This window comes from Rissa tridactyla, chromosome 1 (genome assembly GCF_028500815.1).
Source record: "Rissa tridactyla isolate bRisTri1 chromosome 1, bRisTri1.patW.cur.20221130, whole genome shotgun sequence".
In the NCBI taxonomy this organism is placed as follows: Eukaryota; Metazoa; Chordata; class Aves; order Charadriiformes; family Laridae; genus Rissa; species Rissa tridactyla.
The window spans coordinates 121,886,621-121,906,026 of record NC_071466.1 but is presented as its reverse complement, the minus strand read 5'-3'; the positions used below and the strand labels follow the sequence as shown (position 1 = coordinate 121,906,026).

Genomic DNA, 19,406 nt, shown 5'->3' with positions numbered 1-19,406 from the left:
GGGCGGCTGGTTCTGCTCCCCACGGGAGGCAGCTGCGTTTCAGCGGTGGGTTATGTGAGTGCATCAGAGAAATGCTGTAGAAAAATGGCATGGAAAGAAGTGCGGTGTTCTATGTAAGCTTGCTTCTGTGAGTGCAGTTTGTGGCAAACCCTGAGGGTTCAGCTAATACCCTGCTGGGCACCAGAAAGCCATCCCAGGTACAGGGGGTCCCTGACAGAGAGACTTTGTCCTCCTCTGGCCTCTGCAAGGTGATATCTCAAAGCAGCCCCTGCAGCTTGTGTCACGTCACCACCCTGCTTCACCTTGCATGCTCCGCAGAAATGTACCGGGAGCTCGGCAAACCTCAAAGTGCCCCACTGCCCTGGTTTTTAGACCTGCTGCAGCTTTGGTAAGGAGACCTTCTATGCAATGAAATCCCTGATAGCGCAGGCAAGGCTAAGATGAAACGTAAACGGAAGAGCAACACTCAAAATAGACAAAGGAGGTACAAATGCTTGCAAAGGAAAGCAGCTGGAGAGTTGATGGGTACCTTTTTAGGCTAAGATCCTATCTGCAAAGGGTCGCTCCCCACCCAACGCCCTCCCAACAGGCCTGACCAGGCAGAGGTACCTTCTGGCTGCCTTCCCAGATATATTTTTCTAATGGGGTGTGTGAGCTTTCACAGATCACCTCCTTCATAGAGCCCTTTGGGAAGATTTAATCCTTCTTCCTAACCTACTCATGGGGTGCTTTGCCTCACCTCCTGGGAGAAGAAAAAAAAAATAAATAATTGGCACCTGTCTCACTCAGGTTTTAAATGCTGCTTGGATGGGACAGTGTCTCTGCTGTGCTTGGTTGGCTGTTAACGGTCCTTTAATTACAAGGAATGAGTCTCTTTCTTCTTCTTTGAGGACTCAGTAAGGGCTTTTCAGTGCAAAGTGTCCCTGAAATTTCCTGTCAGAGTTGCAGTCTCTGAAGTGCCTCATGGATGGAGCTATGCAGGTGCCACTGCCGGATCATACAGGTTATTTGAACATGCATGCTAATAAGATGCATCTGTTTGTGTGGAGTAAAACCATGTAATTCACTTCTGCGTTTTGGGTTGTGGTGCTCGGGGCTCCAAACCTGTTCCCTCAAAACCTGTTTCCTTAGGGATTTCACAGGAGAGTTACCTCAAGTGCTTCATGCTTCTCACCGGACCACTTGGATGAGTTGTGCATTGAAAGATCATTTGGAAATTAAGTGTGATGCACTCCCTCACTCTTAAACCTTTGAATCACCCACTTTTCTAAAGCAGAATAAACACCTTTCTCTTCCCTGAGTAAAAGTGTTCGCTTTGATTTGTTATAGATGTTGGAAATTCAGCACTTCCATCAGCTGTCATGACTACCTCAGGTAAGGGGAAAAAAAAGCACCTCCTTTATTACTCAGTCAATATATGTAGGGTCTCTGCTTGACCATTGCTTAAATGACATGTACACAGAGCCAGAGGTGTGCCAGGGAAAGGTCAGTGTGCTCTGGTACTGATGGTACCTGTGTGCCGCTGGACAGGAATTTGTGAGCTATGAAGTTACCCAAGAAGAGATCTGACACAAATCCTGCTAAAACTCTCATGTTACGACAGCATGTAAAATGGCATGCTGCACATCACGTATTATTATTATTATGCCTGTTTATAAAGCAGAATAAAACCCCCTACACAACTATAAATAAATTTGTCCTATTATAACAGAGAGATACATGTGATGGAAAAATTAAAACCACCGCTTTTCCCTGACCCAACAGCAGCACATCATTCCAATTCGTTAATGATATAAGATAAATACCACTGCTTTACCAGAGCATGCATATGGATAACTATATAAAGCTATCTATCTTCAGCAATTGAGAGCAAAGCCCGCTAGAGTAGGCAATCTCCTGGGCTTATACGGCTGCTGTGCCTTGTCAGGACCATTTCTGGCAAGGCCCTGGCTGGGTGGGGGAGCACCACCATCAAGTGTAAAATCCACCCCACAGCATTTAAACTGCACCCTGTGTATAAAAACATACATAAATAATGCACACAGCTAGCCTGCATGAAAGGGTGAGCATTAATAACGTCAGCTGTCTCTGATTGTCCCTTGAATTTGTGGGTTGTGTTTTGAGCATTTAACCTTAACTCTGGCAGCGTGGCTCCTGCTGTAGAGTCTGCATTTACCCAACAGCTACTGCAAGATCTTTGACCAGGTTGTTTTATGATTTATTAACGTTATTATCAAAAGACCCTAGCGACTAAATATGATACCATGTAATCTGTCTGTCTTTAGAGCACCGGTCGACATCTTTGGCCTCTCTAGGTTTCTCCAGTCAAGCAAGCTTGGCTCCCACTTCCACGACACAAGGTAATCAATTCAGCCAAAATGTTTTCTCTATTGCTTCAAGAATGTAGGAGAAAGATACATAAATACAATAACTGTCTTGCATTTTTTGTAACAAACAATTTAATGTCCACCGAAGCCCTTTTCTTGGTGCATTATATACGAGGAAGTCCACAGTTCAAAAATAAATAGATGAGAAAATACTGTCTTGATTTCATCTTTTTTAATGCTCTGTTCAGGCTATATGCATTAATTTCAGCAACTGAATAGACATCGAGTATATGTTTTTTCCATACTTATTACTTGTATCTCTTCAATTAAACATCATACAAAACCAGAATGACATTAGAGCTAGAAAAAAGTGCAGCCCAAACATTGGAGCACAGGAGTACAAATACAAAGCACCGATAAACAAAATATTTACAGCAGATGATTCAACTCGGTGATTTCTTCTCCGGGCTGGTGACACCGAGGCCGATGGAGGGCAGGGTGACTCACTTGGAAGGGTTTAAGCTCGCTTCCCTGGGGAGAGGTACGTGCTCCAGCTGCTGGCACGCACCCGACAGCGCGGCAGCAGCCCGAATCGAGAGCAGGCGAAGCTGTGAACCTCCTGCCTTCTGACCCCAAAATCAAGGGCTGATTCCCGCCAGTCCCAGCAGAGTGCATTTTCTCGCAGCACAGCCTGTCCGCAAACACTTTTCTCATTAAAGTCTCTTTCCATTTTGAGGCCCAGCTGTTGATCCCTGTAGGACTGGCTGGTTTGAAGCAGCAGACAGGAGGGCGCTGGGGCTGCCCTCGCCAGCAGCAAGGTGTGCACTCGCTGCCACGCAGGCTGAATAAACACAGACATGGCACACAGAGACACAAGAGCCCATGCGAAATGGCAGCGCAGGCAGCAGGGGGAAGAGGCACATCATTGTCAAACGCCATCATCCCCTCTACAGCAGCACCAAAGCTTCGGCTCGTGAAAGATCCACCACTGAGGCGGCAGCCGGCAAGAGTGGATTTGGCCCTTGGTATTTGCAGCAGCCTTGTTCTCCCAAAGAAAAAAAAAAAATCACTTGCAACAGACTAACTTTCAGGAGCCTGCAGGGCATTGAACATCCTCCTTAAACTGTGTAATTCAGTCTTCCAACCTTCTCTTAATGTAACTTATATTACAATGTAGCAGCATTTCCCCACTGATGCATGACTAATACCATGGGCGGTGTGTGGGGTAATACTGGAGGAAGATGCTGAATACAAGGCTTTGTCCTGCCCAGCAGAGCGCTGTTTGGCAGCTGAATCGCTCAATGTAAAGCCCTGGGGCATGAAGAGGCTAGATCGAGATATGCCAGGGCAGGAACACAGATTGCAGCAGCACTGAAATTAAAGTTTGCTGCTCCTCCTGCTGCCTTCCCCATCCTCAACGTAGACACTTGCCCAGCCTGGCTGACAGCAGGCAGCAAAGCACTTGTTTATGTGGACCAAAAGCCCTTCCGTCTCAACAAAAAATTTCACAACAAAGGCTATAAGTATACAGTGTAAACTCTCCTTGCTGGGTTATATATCTTCACTGTTCGAAGAGGCACGAGGTCAAAGTCATACTGTAAGCCAGAGCTGAGCCATTTCTCTTCTGTAAGTAGCCCAGAAAACTTCTGCCTTTTAACCAATGCCCCTGATGTGTGGCAGTTGCGGTGTGCCAACCATGGGCTAGTGCTTCTCCTCTCCAGCTCACTGCTGTTTCCCACACCGGTGCCACCACCAGCTCCTTGAGCAGACCCTTCAGGCTGCAGCCGAGTCAGGACGCCAAGTCCAAGTCTGCCATTGTACAAAGGGGTTTCGTTCAGTGCCTGTTATTTTGCAAGTTTTTAATGAAAATCCAAGAGACGGTGGAGAATTGATACGAGGGAAGATTGCACAGATACAGGCAGGAGAAGGAGGGTAGATGAAACCAAGACTGTTAAAACTGCAGCCTTATCTTTGCTTAGATTCCATGATAGCTCCATCTCTGAGCCCAGGCTCAGGCTTTGAGTGCTGGGTTACAGCTGCAGTTCACCTTCTCAGGTTTGTTCAGACGGCTTAATGATACTTTTCTGACAATGAGACAGGTATTGGGAAAGACGGGCTGTTTTTAGTAAATGTGAAATAGTCCTCTAGGGAAAACAGAGGTCTACTTGCTAGCCACCATCTGTCCGTGTTTGAATATCAGCTAGTTCAGCTCTAGAGTACCTAGCACTTCAAAAATAGATTAAAGGAAAATGTTAAATAAGTTGGTATTTGGCACCAGGCATCCCTGGTGTGACTCCTGTACACTAACTTCTTCAAAACTTCTCTTTGCTAGTTGGGAAAATAGTTTTGTCTCCTTGGAGCTGGTGAAACCCTGTCCAAATTCTGATTTATGTACATTTTTTTCACAGCTCTCTATTGGTTTTGGGTCAAAACAAGCCAGAGAACTCAGAACTACTGAGTTGCAGATGAAACCCAAAAAAACATGCTTAAATGCCCCGTATGTTTTCTCAAAGTTTATTTATCCACCTCACCAAAAGTCTCTTGAGTTTCTAGCTCGTGACATATTTTAAAACCAGACACAGAATTTTGTGGTGCTTGTCTGAGGGAAGCCAACATCTCAGGTAGTAGGTTACAAGTCTTTGACCTCTTCAGTCAGGAAACAGGGAAGAAAGAAGGGAAAATAAAGAACAAGTGATGGGGTCCTCTACAGCAATTTTTACAAGCTTGTGTGTTTTTCAACAGGAGCGCTGATTTCTACCACAGAGACAAAAAGCCATGCCAGCACCACAGCATTCAATGAGAGCTTGACAACCGCACGTGAGTAGATGATGCATCTCCTTTGCTTCATAGGACTGTAGCAGGGGAGTTACGTAGCTAAATACAGATGTTGTCAAGTGCAAATGTGGCACCAACTCAGCGAGTGTTGGGTTGCAGACGTACAATAATCTGGAGTATCTTGCAAATAGTACAGCAGCAGGTACTTGGCTCTACACAGTCCTCAGTTTGTGATGCTTTTGCCAAGAGCATTGGCTCTGCGGTGCTTATTTTCAGCTACTAGTTGATAGTCATCGCATCGCCATGCAAAAGTTATTACTAAACATCAAAAATTTGTGTCCTAGGAGAGGCCAAAATTTGGGTGCTGTAATCTGTACCACCTTTCCAGCACTTCACAGCAGCAATACCCCTGCTGAGTTGCACTGAGCTAGCTGATAAAGAATTGAGTATTCCAAGCCATCAAGGATTTGCAGCAGCAAAAGAGGAGCGAAAAGCGTTTGAGTATCCCATTTTTATTAGACATATTTAATTTAATAATATTAAAATTGAGAGAGTTGCTAGGCAAACGTAGTGAGTACTGAGGGTAGTTTATAGATGAACTAAATTACTGGAGAAGCTAAATAAAATCACAGAATAGCAATGAAATAATGAGATAATGTGGGACAATAAAGGCTGGCTAATAGAACATCGAAAGACGGCCTCATTAAAGATCAATAAATCAATAAAAAAACCCTAGGGGTGGACATTTTTTCACAAATCTTTCCCTTTAGAAACTCTCTGCTCAGCAGCAGAAAGCCCGAAGTTACCGTCTTTTTTAACATCTTGGTTTGCCTTTGTGCTTGCAGAACAGGCAGGACCCGTCAATGCGCTTTCACATTTGTACGGCAGTGGTCTTTTGGCTGAAGCGCAAATGTAGCAGCCGCTTTCCATTTTCTGAACATATTTTTGGCAGCCCTCCGGTGCTTATTTACCTGCATATAACCCACAACCATGCATTTAGACCGAAACCTTGTGACAATGGCTAATGCTTCGCCATCCTGCTCTCGCACAGCTTGAGGGTTGCAATTTTTGCTAAAAGCCTGCTGAATGACACGGCCGTTTGCGGGAGGTGCCGTGCGTTGCACCACTCATCCGCTTCCCTACAGCCGTGCCCACCTGGCCACCAGCCGAGGCATGGCCTTCGAGGCTCCTCAGCCTGGCAGCTGTAGTTTGAGGGCAATTTAAAACCCCCCAGCTCGCTGAGATGTACTAATGTTTTTCCCTGTGCCCTCCCAGGGCCACCGGGCTCCTACAACAGGGATTACCATTATCAGCTCAGTCCTCTGGGGCTCTAACACAAGCCATTATGTAAATAATAATAAGTAGAGCTCGTCGGCATGCTGTATAGAGCACAGCGTTATGGCATCTCTAAGTGTACGTCCTTTTTTTTTTTTTAACATAACTTTTTAAAATGCCAGATCTACAATGCTTATCCCCATAAAATTAAACACTTAATAAACAAGGAGAAAAGAAGAAATGAATTGAATTAGTCACCAAAACTCTCAGTGAATTTTTAGAGTGCCCTAAAATTGGACTGATTTTGGTAGGGCTTTTTAATACGTACATATATATATATACACACAGACACACATGCTTGAGTGCTCAGTTTCAATCAGAACCAGCCTCTCATGAGAAAGAGACTTTCCTGACTCTGCCCGCTTACATTTTTACATCATTTAAACAATGGATTATTTTTTTTCTTGGGTTTATAAATCAGCAATTATACTAGAGACTTACAGGTGTCTCTGTTGTTTCATTTGTTGTTTGCATCCGAGAAAAGCTAAGGGTGTAAAATAACCACACTTAAGCCTAATGAAGCAGCCACGTACAGGCTAGTAAGACAATTGAAGGATATTATTTCTTTTTGTGCAGATTTGAACGATTCCACCACCGAATCCCCTCAAAGCCTCAGGAATGCCACGCGCTCCTCCGAGAATACAACCCTGGTGCATCGTAAGTGCCGTGGCAGCTCTGGGGATGCTGTGCCATTGTCTAGTCACATATTTTAGCTATTATTTCAGAAGATGCGAACACAGAGATGGCTAGAAATAACAGGAATGTATCCTTAGGCAGCAGTGATCTTAAACGTAGGTGGCTTAGCTGCATTAGGAAAGGCAAAATATCTGTCTACAAACAGATGAAAGACGATTTTGCGGTTCAGACACAATTCTTGACAGAGGAGACTGAGGTTTCACTCAGTCACGGCAGAGGCAGACTCTTTGTGTTGCTGCTAAGCCACTTAGTATCTTTAGCTTTTTCATTACCATCAAAGAGGTAAAAAGCTTATCATTCTCCCAGACCACTGTGCAGCTCAATGCTGGCTTGCTGGAACTTTTTAATAGGTGTTTTCTAATACTTCCTTCCTCCCTTCCTCCCTTCCTTTTTTTCTTTTTTTTCTCTAATAGTCTTTAATTTGACAAAAGCACATTTTTTGTCTAACACAGGGTTGTAGGCCAAAAATGTAGCTGTCTTGCCAAGTGAATTTTGACACCTTGATTCTGGAATTTGATTTTCAGCGAATAACTGTGGCTTCAAAACACAACCTTCATTTAAAAAAACCACACAAATAAATTACTAAAAATGTTCTGTACCCGTATCTTTATAGGTAACCTGTCCTTCAGCATCACAGATCAGCCAATTTCAGTTACCAGAGGGAAAGATTTCTTTACTACCAGCAGTCTGCTCAATAGTACTGGTGAGACATTATCCTACAAATCCTCCTCTTTCAGCATGCCATTGCAGTAAGAAAGAAAAGCAGAGAAGCGTGAAACCTGGAGCATTGTCTACGTTTGACCAGGGGGGTTCAAAAAAGGGAAAAGAGATGAAAAGAGGAGTCACGGCTGCTGTGTCCCCACACCGCGGGTTGTTGCAGGCTTTTGGCATTCCTGCCTTCTCCTTGCATCCACAAGCAACACCCCAGTGTGTGTTTTCTTCCAGCAGCAAAATTTGGCCAGTCACACTCCTGTGCCCCAGGGGCCAGTCATGGCTCACAGAGCATGGTGGCCTTAGTGCCCAGTCCACCACATCCACGCAGTCCACCAGTGGCTGCGGCACTGGCTGACACTTTAGCTAAGACCCAGGCTGGGTGATGTACCGGTATAACCAACCTTGCAAAGGGTCATGACGCCAGCACAATGGGAGGTGACACTAGTTTCACCCAGTGACTCTTGTGCTCCAGCCCTCTCTGGCACTCAGCACATTGCTGCACCCTCCATAGTGGCTGTAAGAGGACCGTGCTCCTCCTCTCCTTCCTCCCCACAGCCGGGACCCCAGGGGCACCTCTTTCAGCCACCACTACCCCTGAGGGTGGCTGTGCAGGAGCGCGGCAGTGGGGGGATCCCAGCACCATGGTGGGGAGAGGCAGCTGGGGTGAGGCAGGGATGCTGTGCCACCAGCAAGAGGCCACGCCAAAAGGCAGCTGCACCCCTGGCCAGCTGTTTCATCAGGGTTTGGTGCCAGCAGCATGAAAAATAAGCCAGTGAGAAGGAGGGCTGGGGTAGGCAGCGGTGCCTGGCTGCACCGTGACATGGTTCCTCTTCTCAGAGAAGCTCATGGGGGAACAGAGAAAATCAATGGGTTTTGGATGAAACAGTTGCCAGGCTGTGCCTGAATAATCTCATCCTGTGAACTGATGGGTGGCTGACATCAGCCTGCAAACCCAGTCAGAACAAAAGCAGGCTAAGTTCACAAATTAGAGCTGCAGCGCTCAGAGTTTGAGATCCTCAGCCAAGAAACCTGGCAGTCAGGTGTTGATTTGGGGCTGCATTGTCACCCGTACTGTGCCCGGGGGAAGAAGTGACCCACAGGCAGCAAGCACGGATTTCCCTCCTCCGCCGGAGGACATTCGGCTGAGCTCTGTCTCATGTGTCCCTTCCAGGTGGCATGAAGAACGCGAAAGCCAGTCGCTTCCCCTGGCCAACAATGGTAGCCATCCTGCTCCTCTTCTGCAGTTTTCTAATAGCTTTAGGCATCAGGAAATGGTGTCAGTACCAGAAAGAGATGTAAGTACTAAGGAGGGGAACCGCAGGGATGGGAGGGATGGCACAGGGGACAGCACAAAGTCTGACCCAGCTGTTTGGATTTACACATTTTCATTTGAGACCACCCATAGCACACAAGACCTTTAAGTACATGGATTGTTAACGCTGGTTTTTTCATACAGAGGCATGAAATGTGGAGCGTTCTCAGTCCTTTCATCTGTTCTGTGGATTATCTATAAAATAAACTTGTAAAAAAAAGAGCTGTGGTGCAACTTCAGGGTGTGAGGGAAGAATACAAGTCAATTTTTTTCCTCAGAGACCCCTACTTCTATTAGCCTCCCTGCTAGCTGTTTTTACTCTCTCATTTTGCATGGTTACTTGAGGACAAGTTTTAATGAAATTGTACTTCTAGGGCAGCTTTATTTGGGTTGTGAATAATATATGTGAAAGTAGGCTACCTGAAACTTAATCCCAGTCAAAGAAGCATTGAGTTTGTAATTAGCACCAAAGTTTAATTCCCTACTAAAGCACTCGGAGATCTACTGATCAAGTATCTAAGTATCTAAGAGCCAATTATTTTTAAACTTAGTAATGTGACTAAAATGTTTGAAAAATCATGGTGATAATGAATCATTTGTGGTTCTAGAAAACCTTTTTAAAACATGACTGCAAATCCTGCATTATCGAAGGTAAAAATGGGATTGATTTTTTTCACTGATTTGGGATGGGACCTTTCTTTATCTTGGCCTATAAATTGCCAAAAACCCCATTATGAGTCTTTAAATATAACTTCAGGGAGCAGTGTGAGCAAAAGATCTCTTCAAGGGTTTTGAATGGTTCACCAGGACCATGATCTGTTCTTTTAAAGCAAGAATAAAGTAAAATCATGAGGTGGGAGCTGAGAAAGCCAAGTAAGTACCAGGAGGTGTGCTGGAGCTATAGAACAGAAACAGGGAAGTCGCAGCATGTAAGAGCAAATGGCAGGTGCTCTTCTAATGATTTACTGTCCATCTACCTCCTCCTGTGAACACTTTACAACAGTCTTTTATACGGCTTTTGTGTGATAGCCTGGTTTTCTCTCTTCTATTTCAGTATGAACAGACCTCCATCTTTCAAGCCACCGCCACCTCCGATAAAGTACACCTCCATGGTGGAGTCTGATGGGACCCCCCCATCCTGCCACGAACTGGAAAACCTGTAACGTCGCCTACACCCCTTGTGTAGTGGGCAGAAGACTGACACAGTTAAAAGGCTCTGTCTTTTAAAACAGTGATTACAGAAGTTTGCTGTTAATGACCCATATTAAAATTCAGAGCGCCTAAATGACATTAATGTTGGAAGCTGAGCACTCCTGAGGACACTTACTTCATCCCGCCTATCTCTATGTATGCATTACGTTAACACCGTTGTGAGTGTCACCCTGAGATTACATGTGCTTCATTTGAATGGGGTGATCAACTGGGAATTTGCTGTCTCGTTAATGGGAGCAGATTAACACATCACTCCACCAGCCTGACTGAAGAGTGTTGAAGCTTTTTGTTTTACTAAGTGTATAAAGACGACAGCTCTGCCGTGTGGACGCCGCTATTATACTGGAACCATTGGCTTAACACAAGCTTTTTGATATCTACATGAGCCCTTCTTACAATGATTATTTTTTACCATGCAAATGTTGACTAATCTGACCTGATATATAATTTCCTATCACTGTGATACCAAACAAAAAATAATCAGCACCTTACACGGAAAGAAAATAGCCTGCATCTGTCGTCACCGGGGTTGCAGCGCAGGATCACGGGGAGGGGTTGGTGAGACGAAAGAGCACAGCACAGGCCTGGTGGATGTGTCCATGAAGAAAACTCAATTGCTGTTGGAGAAGTCATGAGAACAAGCCAACTTTGTGCTCATGTACAAGCCACCTGCGGACCAGAGACTTAAGGACTAAAGTGCATAAGGACCCTAAAGTTAATGGAAATGCCCATTCTTTTGGAAGTGCCGTGCCTTTGAAACAGTAATTACACCTGGGTCTGCTTTTCGGAAATCATATTTATGGTACACATGAAGAAAAAAAAGGAATACAATCATTTTATTCTCCCTTGGTCTTAAAGAGCTTCTGTCATTTGCTATCTTTGCATTTTTCAAGATCTCAGGGGTAGTTTCCCAGGTTGCTTCCCTGTGGAAGGGATGATCCAGTGTTACACTTACCCTGCCCGAGCTGCATATTTCCTGGCACTGACACTAATGACTAAATGACCGTGATGAGGGTGGAATCAGCTTAGCCCACTGCACAGCTCTCAGCCAGGCCAGCAGCAGCGTGGTCACTAATGCAAGGCACAAGAGCTGCAGCAGCAGCACAGCTTTTGGCAGCAGCGCGGTCTTACGTTACTTTCAGCCAGCCAAGAAACTGTCCCACCAAGCTTGCTTTGAAAATGTATTGTTACCACAATGGCATTTCTGTAATTAGTGCGAATCAACTAAAATTCAATCATGTCAAGCTTAAAATTGGTATTCTGATTTAGGAATGGGATTTGCTTTATTTACCGCTAAACACTGGTCGATGAGTATCAGAGTTCAGAGCACCGTATTTCCCGGGACTTTAGATGAATGAATGACTTACTGGAAAGAATGATCTGACAGACCTTTTTGAAGTATGTGTTGTATTATTTACCTTATAGCACAAGCAGTTCTAAATCCATCACTAAGGGATTATCTGTGCTGAACAGAAAACACTTTCCTTCCTACAAAACTATACGGCTTTACATGTGTGGAAGACCCAATATCAATTTAAGCGATTTTTGTCTGTATGGGTGTAGAAGCAAAGTAGTTTAACTTTCGTCACACTATCAGTCACTGCAAAAGAAGGCAGCTGTTTGTTCTTAAAAAAAAAAAGAAATCAGAAAAAAAAATTGTTAGATAGCCATATTCCAAGGGAGAGCTGGGACTTTCTTCCTCATCATTAGATAAGGATGACTGGCTGTAGCATACCTGTCGAATAGGGTTTATTTTGTCATCTCGGATATTTTAAATCCCTTCGGTTGCTTCGGGTCAGAGATGCTCCCTCCGACACTGATGTTTTGCCGGGTGCCTTGGGAAGCGCTGAGGCTTGCCGTGATTTCCGCCGCTGCCTGCTAATGCAGCCGGGCCGCAAGGAGTGCTACCGGGAGCTTTGTCCCGATCCCTGACCCATCCATCCATCCATCCCTCCCCCACGGATGACGCCGCTTCCATAAACCTGGATCACCAACATAAAGATCTCCGGCCTCTCCGGCGGGGTCGGTTCTATCTCAGACACCTCCCAAGTTCTGCCGCCATCGACCAGCAGGTGGCGCTGCCGCACCGCAGCCGGCGGCCAGCGGGGACCGATCCCGGCCCGCCCGTCCCTGCCCCTGCCCCTGTCCCCGTCCCCGTCCGCGTCCCCCCAGCTCTGTCCCGCCGGAGTCGGGGAAGCCCGGGGGTGTAGCGGCTTCTCCTGCCAGCCCCCGTCTTTCCAAAACCTTCTCAAGCCATTATTTATTTTTTTTTGGCACCAACCGCCCCAGTAATGTGGGTTTAAATCGTTCAGCTCGGATTTGGGTTCGGGAAGAATTTGACCCTGATATTAAATCTGAAATTATCAGGTGCTAGAAGATTGCCATGGGAGTGTCAGCTGAAAGCTTTTCTGTGAGACTAAGGTGTTGAAAGATACCCAAAACTCTGTATCTTTTGGGTACAGAAAAGATTTTTGAAAAGAGCCTTGAGCACAACGTTGCTGAAGGCATGACACAATGAAACCGGCGAAGCAGACCCGAGTCAGAGGCTGAGGTCACCTAAAACACAAATGTCATTCTGTGAAATTAGCTGGCTCTGCTGCATGTGGTCTTTAATATGTGCATTACGCAGCTGTAAAAGCAACACACTGGGAAGCTAAGCAGCAAGGTGGTTTTGTGTGTGAGTGGTTTCACCTGCTTCGGAGGAGACAGCAAATGTTGCAGGGCGGGGAAGGATAAAAAGCAAGAAATTTGTTTTCAGTTACTAATGTGCCTTGTGAAGCCAGTGGCAGGGCCCAGGGACTTCAGTGGAGCGAGTGACTTTTCACAGCGCTCCCAAGTCCGTATTCCTGCTGCTCGTGTCTCTGCGATGCAGGGCCCCCTAACCAGGGCAAGGGAACAGCTGCCAGCCCTTAGCCCATGGGATGTGTGGGGCAGGCGGGTGTCCTCAGCCGCTGACAGGAGAGGGGACAGTGCGAGCTTAGAGGATGCCCTGGTCCTGGCATGCCTGACAGCCATCCCACCAAGCCTTAATCCTTTTGCCTCACTCTGAATCACCCCTCCTTTTTTTAAACAGCATTGCGGTGGCTTCTCTTACAAGGCACTTTTTGGTCCTGTAAATTAATTAAGCTTGGCTTGTTTGTTTAAGAAGCACCCCTATAGTTTGCACGGTGTGCTCGAGCCATTGCGATGCAGGCGGTAGCGTTGGCGGTGCCTGGGAGCAGGCTGTGGGAGAGCACAGGCTGCCCGGCCATCCTAGAGCCGGACCCACTAGTTAAGAGTTGCTGATAATAGGCTTTACTGCCTGGGATTTCCTGGGGAAACAGCCCATCTTAATATGGACCCACAGAGTTTTCTCTTTCAGGGAGATGTTTTCTTCATTGCAGCTGTGCTGAAAGCTTCATGAAGTGCTCCGGCTTCATTTTCATGTACGTGTTTGTTTTAAAAAGCTGTGTACAGAAATTATACCTGCTAACCAGAGCAGGGCATTAGTTACCTTACGTAGTCTGTGCTAGATTTATCAGAGCAGGCAAGCATTAGAAAGATCTGTGTAGACTAAAACTCCAGAAGAAGCAGTATATGAAGGAGAAATTTTGTTTTATTTATTGTTCACGTTAGTAGGTAATTCTTCCTGACTCTGCAATTAACTTTGAGCAATAAGCCATTGGAAAGCTTCTAAAAAGCTCTGCAGGGGGATAATGATTACTTAATCCTGTCTAAGGAGATTTTAATGGAAATAATATGAAATGATATTATATTTAAAATGATTCCTTAAGGACAAGACAAAGCCCAGGGAAGTCCCCAGCAAAGATTATTTGATTTCAGGGAACATCGGATTATGTCTTTAAAACTCCTCTTCCATCTCGTTTCTAGCATATGATGTTTTATTTCTGTCCTTTCAAAGTCTCCTCTACCAGGTTGCCCGGGTAAGATTTTTAACCAGTGGGAAAAAAATGTGTCTGTTTGCCCCTTGGTTCCTTTCCAAACAGGAGGACTTTCAAATTAACTCTGGCATCCTACGCAGCTTGAAACACCCTCATGTGGTGTAAATGAAGCATTGAATAGCTGGCTGTTGTCAAACAGGCGACTCACAGATGCCAGGGCTTGGCTTAAAGAAACAAGCAAACAAAGGCGAGAAACAGGTAATATATTATATGAGCCGACACCGAGACTATGAGCGGTGGACAGAAAAAGGGGGGGAAGTCAGTATCACAAACAGTGTATTATACGATAGGCATCAAATATTTGCAATAGACTTAGAAAATGCAAAAAGTGCTGTGATAGTCACGGTGTTTTTCTGACTTGATGTAAAATGGGAAATGAACACCGCGATCTGGTCTACTGCGCTTGAAGTAGTGGCGTTTTAAATGCAGTGATGTCTGCAGAGCTTTGTGATTGAGTGTGTCTGATGGTTTTAAATGTTAAATAATTCCATTACAGTCAGGGTGAAAATGGTAATGAACAGCTTGGAAGAGTCTGAGTATACTTACATGAAATGTTGAGCAATTAGCTTCTCTCTGTGAGAGTGAATCCTGCAGTTCTCTTCTCATCAGTAGCAAAGTGACCTTTAAAACACGCTGATGACACAGAAGCTGTTTCAATAACTTATTTGATCTATTGTCTGCGGATAAATTGCGTGTAAGGATTTGGAATTTACATGGCACAGTAGATTTTGGACTGAAATGGAAGATTTTGAAAACATTAACTGAAAGCTTTTTAACAGTAGCAATGCCTCCTGTTGAATAATGGGACGCGTGTTATCAGGGTATTCAACCTGGTCAAGAGAAGGAGGCTGAGCTCCCCGTAGCTAGCACTTGATATTATCAATTTGTTTTCAGTTGCTTTAAAGCACTTAGAAAAGTTCATTATTCCGGCTTTATATTCTGTATGTGGCAACCTAACCACATGTTAAAATTGAAATAAAGCACATTTGTTTGTTTGGAATTGGCTAACAGCAAAACCCATATGCCTCTTAGTGCTTAAATAGCATCAGCCTGATCCTCACAGCTAATCTTTTTATTATATGTTTGAAAATAGGAGGGTTAAGGGTATAGGAATGGGATTTGAGCTGCTAGATCGTCTGGGCTGCCCATGACATTGGCCTGTATTCTGCACCGAGGCACAAGGGAATAGCTGAGCTCTTTCAGTAAATCCACATAAGGCATAAATATGGCTATATAATCCATGGGGAAAAATGGATAGTAGTGGAAAAATGGAAAGTTTTAGTCGGCCATCCTCACTCCTGAATGTGATTCATACGTGAATACTCCAGAAACGTGGAAAAATACAACAACCTACTGACCTTGATATAGAATTTTTTAAAAAATCGGTTAGTAGTATGATGTTTTTCCTGCCTGCTTAGGCATTCGTTTTTGCAGCCACCTAAACACATGCTTGAAGTGGAGCATTTGAACAGTCTCAAGTGACAAGACCCCATATAATCTGTGGGTTTAGTCTGCGGAAAATAAAATTGTATTATTAATGTACATTTGTTCCCTCTGGCCATTGCAATTAATGTTCATCATTGCAGGGTTTGATACTGATTACATAACAAAATTACAGAGTTTTGTGGAGACGGAAAGAGGTTGAGGTTTTGGGGAAGGGAACAGGCAGATTAATGCTCCTCTTTTGTAGAAAAGCACGTGGAGGATTTTTGGACCCTAAGAAAGTTCTGCTGGCCACTACTGCTGGCAAGTATCTGTGCATCGCATCTGACGCTCACAGCTGAAGTCTCCCCCTGCAGTGCTGAACGGATGCACCTCCTCCTCCTCCTCCTTTCAACGTTCTGGTTCTGAGCTGTCAGCATCCCACACAGCCTAAATGTCCTTTGCAGCTTTGAGATCTAGAAACCATCTTAACCGCAGGAGCCAGGGTGTACTCATGCTGCACATCACAGTGTGGGGATACTGAAACTAGCTGTGAGCCGCTGAGACAGTCGCTGTACTGCGGGAGCACTGGGGTACCCTGGTGCTGCCACATGCTCCAATACTGTTAAAAAGTGATGGCAAAGGGTCAGAGACTTTTGGAAGGCTGTGAAGGGAGCAGGTTTGAGACTCTCCCCACTCCAGCTTTTAGGGGGGCTAGCTGATCAGATGGCAGAGGACTGCTAAGACCTACTCTCCTGGTAAAGGCTACTGCCCTAGGCAGTGGCAATTAAACGCCTTTTCCCACACCAGAGCACACCCTACCCGCTCCCCTTCAGACTCTGCTGTCTGCCACACACATTCCATCTTCTTTATGTCATCTGAAAGATGGGAAATGCAGGACGGGGCCTGCCAAGGACACCAAGAGTACCATGTAAGTGCTCAACCCTACTAGTTTTGGCTCTAGACTACAACTTTGGTGTTTACAGTTTCATTGGTCACAGTGCAATACTGCCCCGAAGACACAAAGATGTCCTCAAGAACATACCAGCCTTGGTGAAATGGCTACCCCTATGTTACACTAAAACATCCGTGGCTGCCAACTGTGTCTAAGGTGTTCACACGCATGGGTTTGCTGGGCAGCCACAGGCTGTGATGGTGGGAAACATGAGAAAGAGAGTAGTGATTTAAAGAAGATAAACTTGCAGGAAATACAGACCAGTAGTGTGACTAGCGGAAAATGCTGTAGCTCCCACATAATAATCCTTCTTCTGGTTCAAGATACGAATTTAATCACAAGAGAATATGTTTATGGTCCCATGCCTGTCACTTTGCATAGCGTGGCCTGCTCTCTCCTACATCAGAGGCAAGTGTACCAGATGGTCTTAACTGGAAAGGGGAGCAGGGCCGCAGGACAGTTGAATGCCTATCAAACCTATATTCATCCTTGAGAATGAGGACTCCTAGGTCAGGAATGCTTTGCAAAAAGCTAGTATTGAAACTGCACTGTTTTTAAGATTGTTCGATATCGAAGCTCTAAAAGCAAAAAGTCCTTGTTCCCTTTCTTGAAAAGGAAAATGCAAATTTATGGAAGGATATAGATTCTGGTTGTATTAGGTGAAAATACATACTTAACATAGACGTATTTCCAGATACATTAAGTTTATACTTACTTTAATTATATACTTCAATTAGCAGTTTTACTGTGTATTAATTAAAGCATTCTATGAATAACATGCAAACTTTAATAGGTCAAATGAATCTCATGGTTTGGGCTGGACTGGCCACCGAAACGAACAACGCATGCTCTCTGACCTCTCCCCCTTCAGAGAAGGGAGAGCATCTCCCTTCAGGGAGAGTATGAAGAGAGAGAGACTTGTGAGTTTAAAAGAAACTAAACTACTTTAATGAAATATTAATAATATAATAAAAAGAAAATAATGAAATATATACAATATATGCAAAACTGTATCAAGCTCACAGGATGATGATCATGTCACCAACGGGCACTGGGAAAGTCACGACTGGACTCAGTGATGAATAGGAACTGGATTCCGGGTCTGGAGTCAAGAACGCACAGATCGGGATCAAAGGCAGACAAACAGACGGAGTCCTCCTCAGACGTTGGCCACTGAAGAAAGAGAGCTGACCCTTTGTTCCCTCAGCTTTTATGCTGAGTATGAGGCAGATGGGATGGAATACCCTGTTGGTCAGTTTTGGGTCACCTGTCCTCTCCCCTCCTCCCCACAGGTGTGACCCCTCTATGCTTTTCCATTTCCGACCCTCCAACAGGGCAAATAATGAAGTTAGCTGACTTTGGTTGTTATAGCAGTAAGTACAAGCAAGAGCCTCTGTGCGTACCATTCCTTGGCATAAATTAGAAACAATCAGGTCTTATCACTCTGGGAGAGAACAGTGTCTGCACAATACACTGTTAATTTCAGAGAGTTCAGTTAGAAGAGGCTTAGCTGCAAGGCAAAATTACTGAAGAGAAAATTGGTTCTGTTTTACCTCAAACGAGGACAATGAAAAATTAATATTTAAATAGTATTTATTTTAAAACACTATTTATTTTCAAATGTTTCCATACAGACAAAACAGGGGCCTCATGGAATATATACCCTTACTATTTAATATTGAGCCTTTAGTCATTTGACAGTGGAAAACTATCTTTCAGAGCAGAATTTTTTTTCCACTATCATACGATGAGTAGGCTTCAGTGTTGTATAACTAGTCGTCTTTATGTCCCGTGTGAAGAGTATGGAAAGAATATGTTTGCATATATTTGTAACAGGCAGTTAAAAAGAGAACTTGCTCACAAAGCGTTACCCTTCAAAGACATGTAATAACACAAGGGAGAAAAAGCATATCTTAGAAGATCCATTTTGTGTATCACAGCAAATCCAGAAATTATTTTGGACAGAATGCTTTACCCAACAGCTAAATGCAGTGTAAGGCAGAGCGTGAGGCTCTCAGGGAGCTGCTGAAAGAGCAGGCTGAAGGCACTGAGGCGGCCACATCTTGATCCTTAAGTCTTCTGCCGTGGTGTTGACTCTTTGTCAGGTGCAGCACGTGAATTGCTCCGGCTCATACACTTACTGACCATCCGACATCTTAAGACTGCGGCGTCGGCCCTCTACCTTGTGGGCTGTTTCTCTGGTACTAGAATAGGTGAACATGGGAACCTGCAGGGTGAGTATTGGAACCCAGGCTCCCAGCCATTTCCTGGCCTACCCGGGGTAGCCATGCCTGCACCCCGAGTGCATGCCACGCACGTCCCCTGCGTGGCGGTCGGAACTTCTGGGTACCTCCAAAGCCTCACAGCTGGTGCCCTCAACAGCCAAGGCAGAGCCAGCTGGCCCGGGGCCGGGGGGTTAGAATTGCAGGCGAGCGGGACAGCCGGAGCCCCGTGTGGTGCTACCCGCGGCGAGAGACCACGCAGGCCCTCGGCTGGGGTTTCTCCAGCCCCAGGCCGGGCGGTTACTCTACCCCTGCTCCGAGCCGGACAGGCACTGTGCCGCTATCGCGACAGTCGGGCGGCGGAGGCAGGGAAGACGGGCCTCGGACGCGGCTTTACCGCAGCCCCCACGGACGGACTCCGGCAACGTAAAGGACGGAGCGGCGGCGGCGGGGCCACCAGCGAGCAGCCAATGGTTGGCCGCCGGGGAGCCGTGA

General features: G+C 45.4%; 1 protein-coding gene and 1 long non-coding RNA gene across 2 annotated transcripts in view; one reads left to right on the top strand and one right to left on the bottom strand.

Annotated features, from left to right (window-relative positions):
• CD96 (CD96 molecule) overlaps positions 1–11,674 on the top strand; it is a 31,723-nt gene extending 20,049 nt beyond the window's left edge. The window contains exons 10-16 of the mRNA XM_054188334.1: positions 1,330–1,374; positions 2,286–2,360; positions 5,070–5,144; positions 7,014–7,094; positions 7,747–7,836; positions 9,019–9,142; positions 10,214–11,674. Coding sequence (XP_054044309.1) covers positions 1,330–1,374; positions 2,286–2,360; positions 5,070–5,144; positions 7,014–7,094; positions 7,747–7,836; positions 9,019–9,142; positions 10,214–10,322 — 599 coding nt within the window. The 3' untranslated portion in view covers positions 10,323–11,674. The remainder of the gene's footprint in view (positions 1–1,329; positions 1,375–2,285; positions 2,361–5,069; positions 5,145–7,013; positions 7,095–7,746; positions 7,837–9,018; positions 9,143–10,213) is intronic.
• A 6,924-nt stretch (positions 11,675–18,598) lies between these two features.
• LOC128904563 (uncharacterized) lies at positions 18,599–19,380 on the bottom strand. Its single transcript, XR_008464540.1, has 2 exons — positions 19,040–19,380; positions 18,599–18,893 (listed from the first exon to the last, which is right to left on the bottom strand). It is a non-coding gene; the product is annotated as an uncharacterized LOC128904563 (long non-coding RNA).
• Positions 19,381–19,406: the final 26 nt, after the last annotated feature.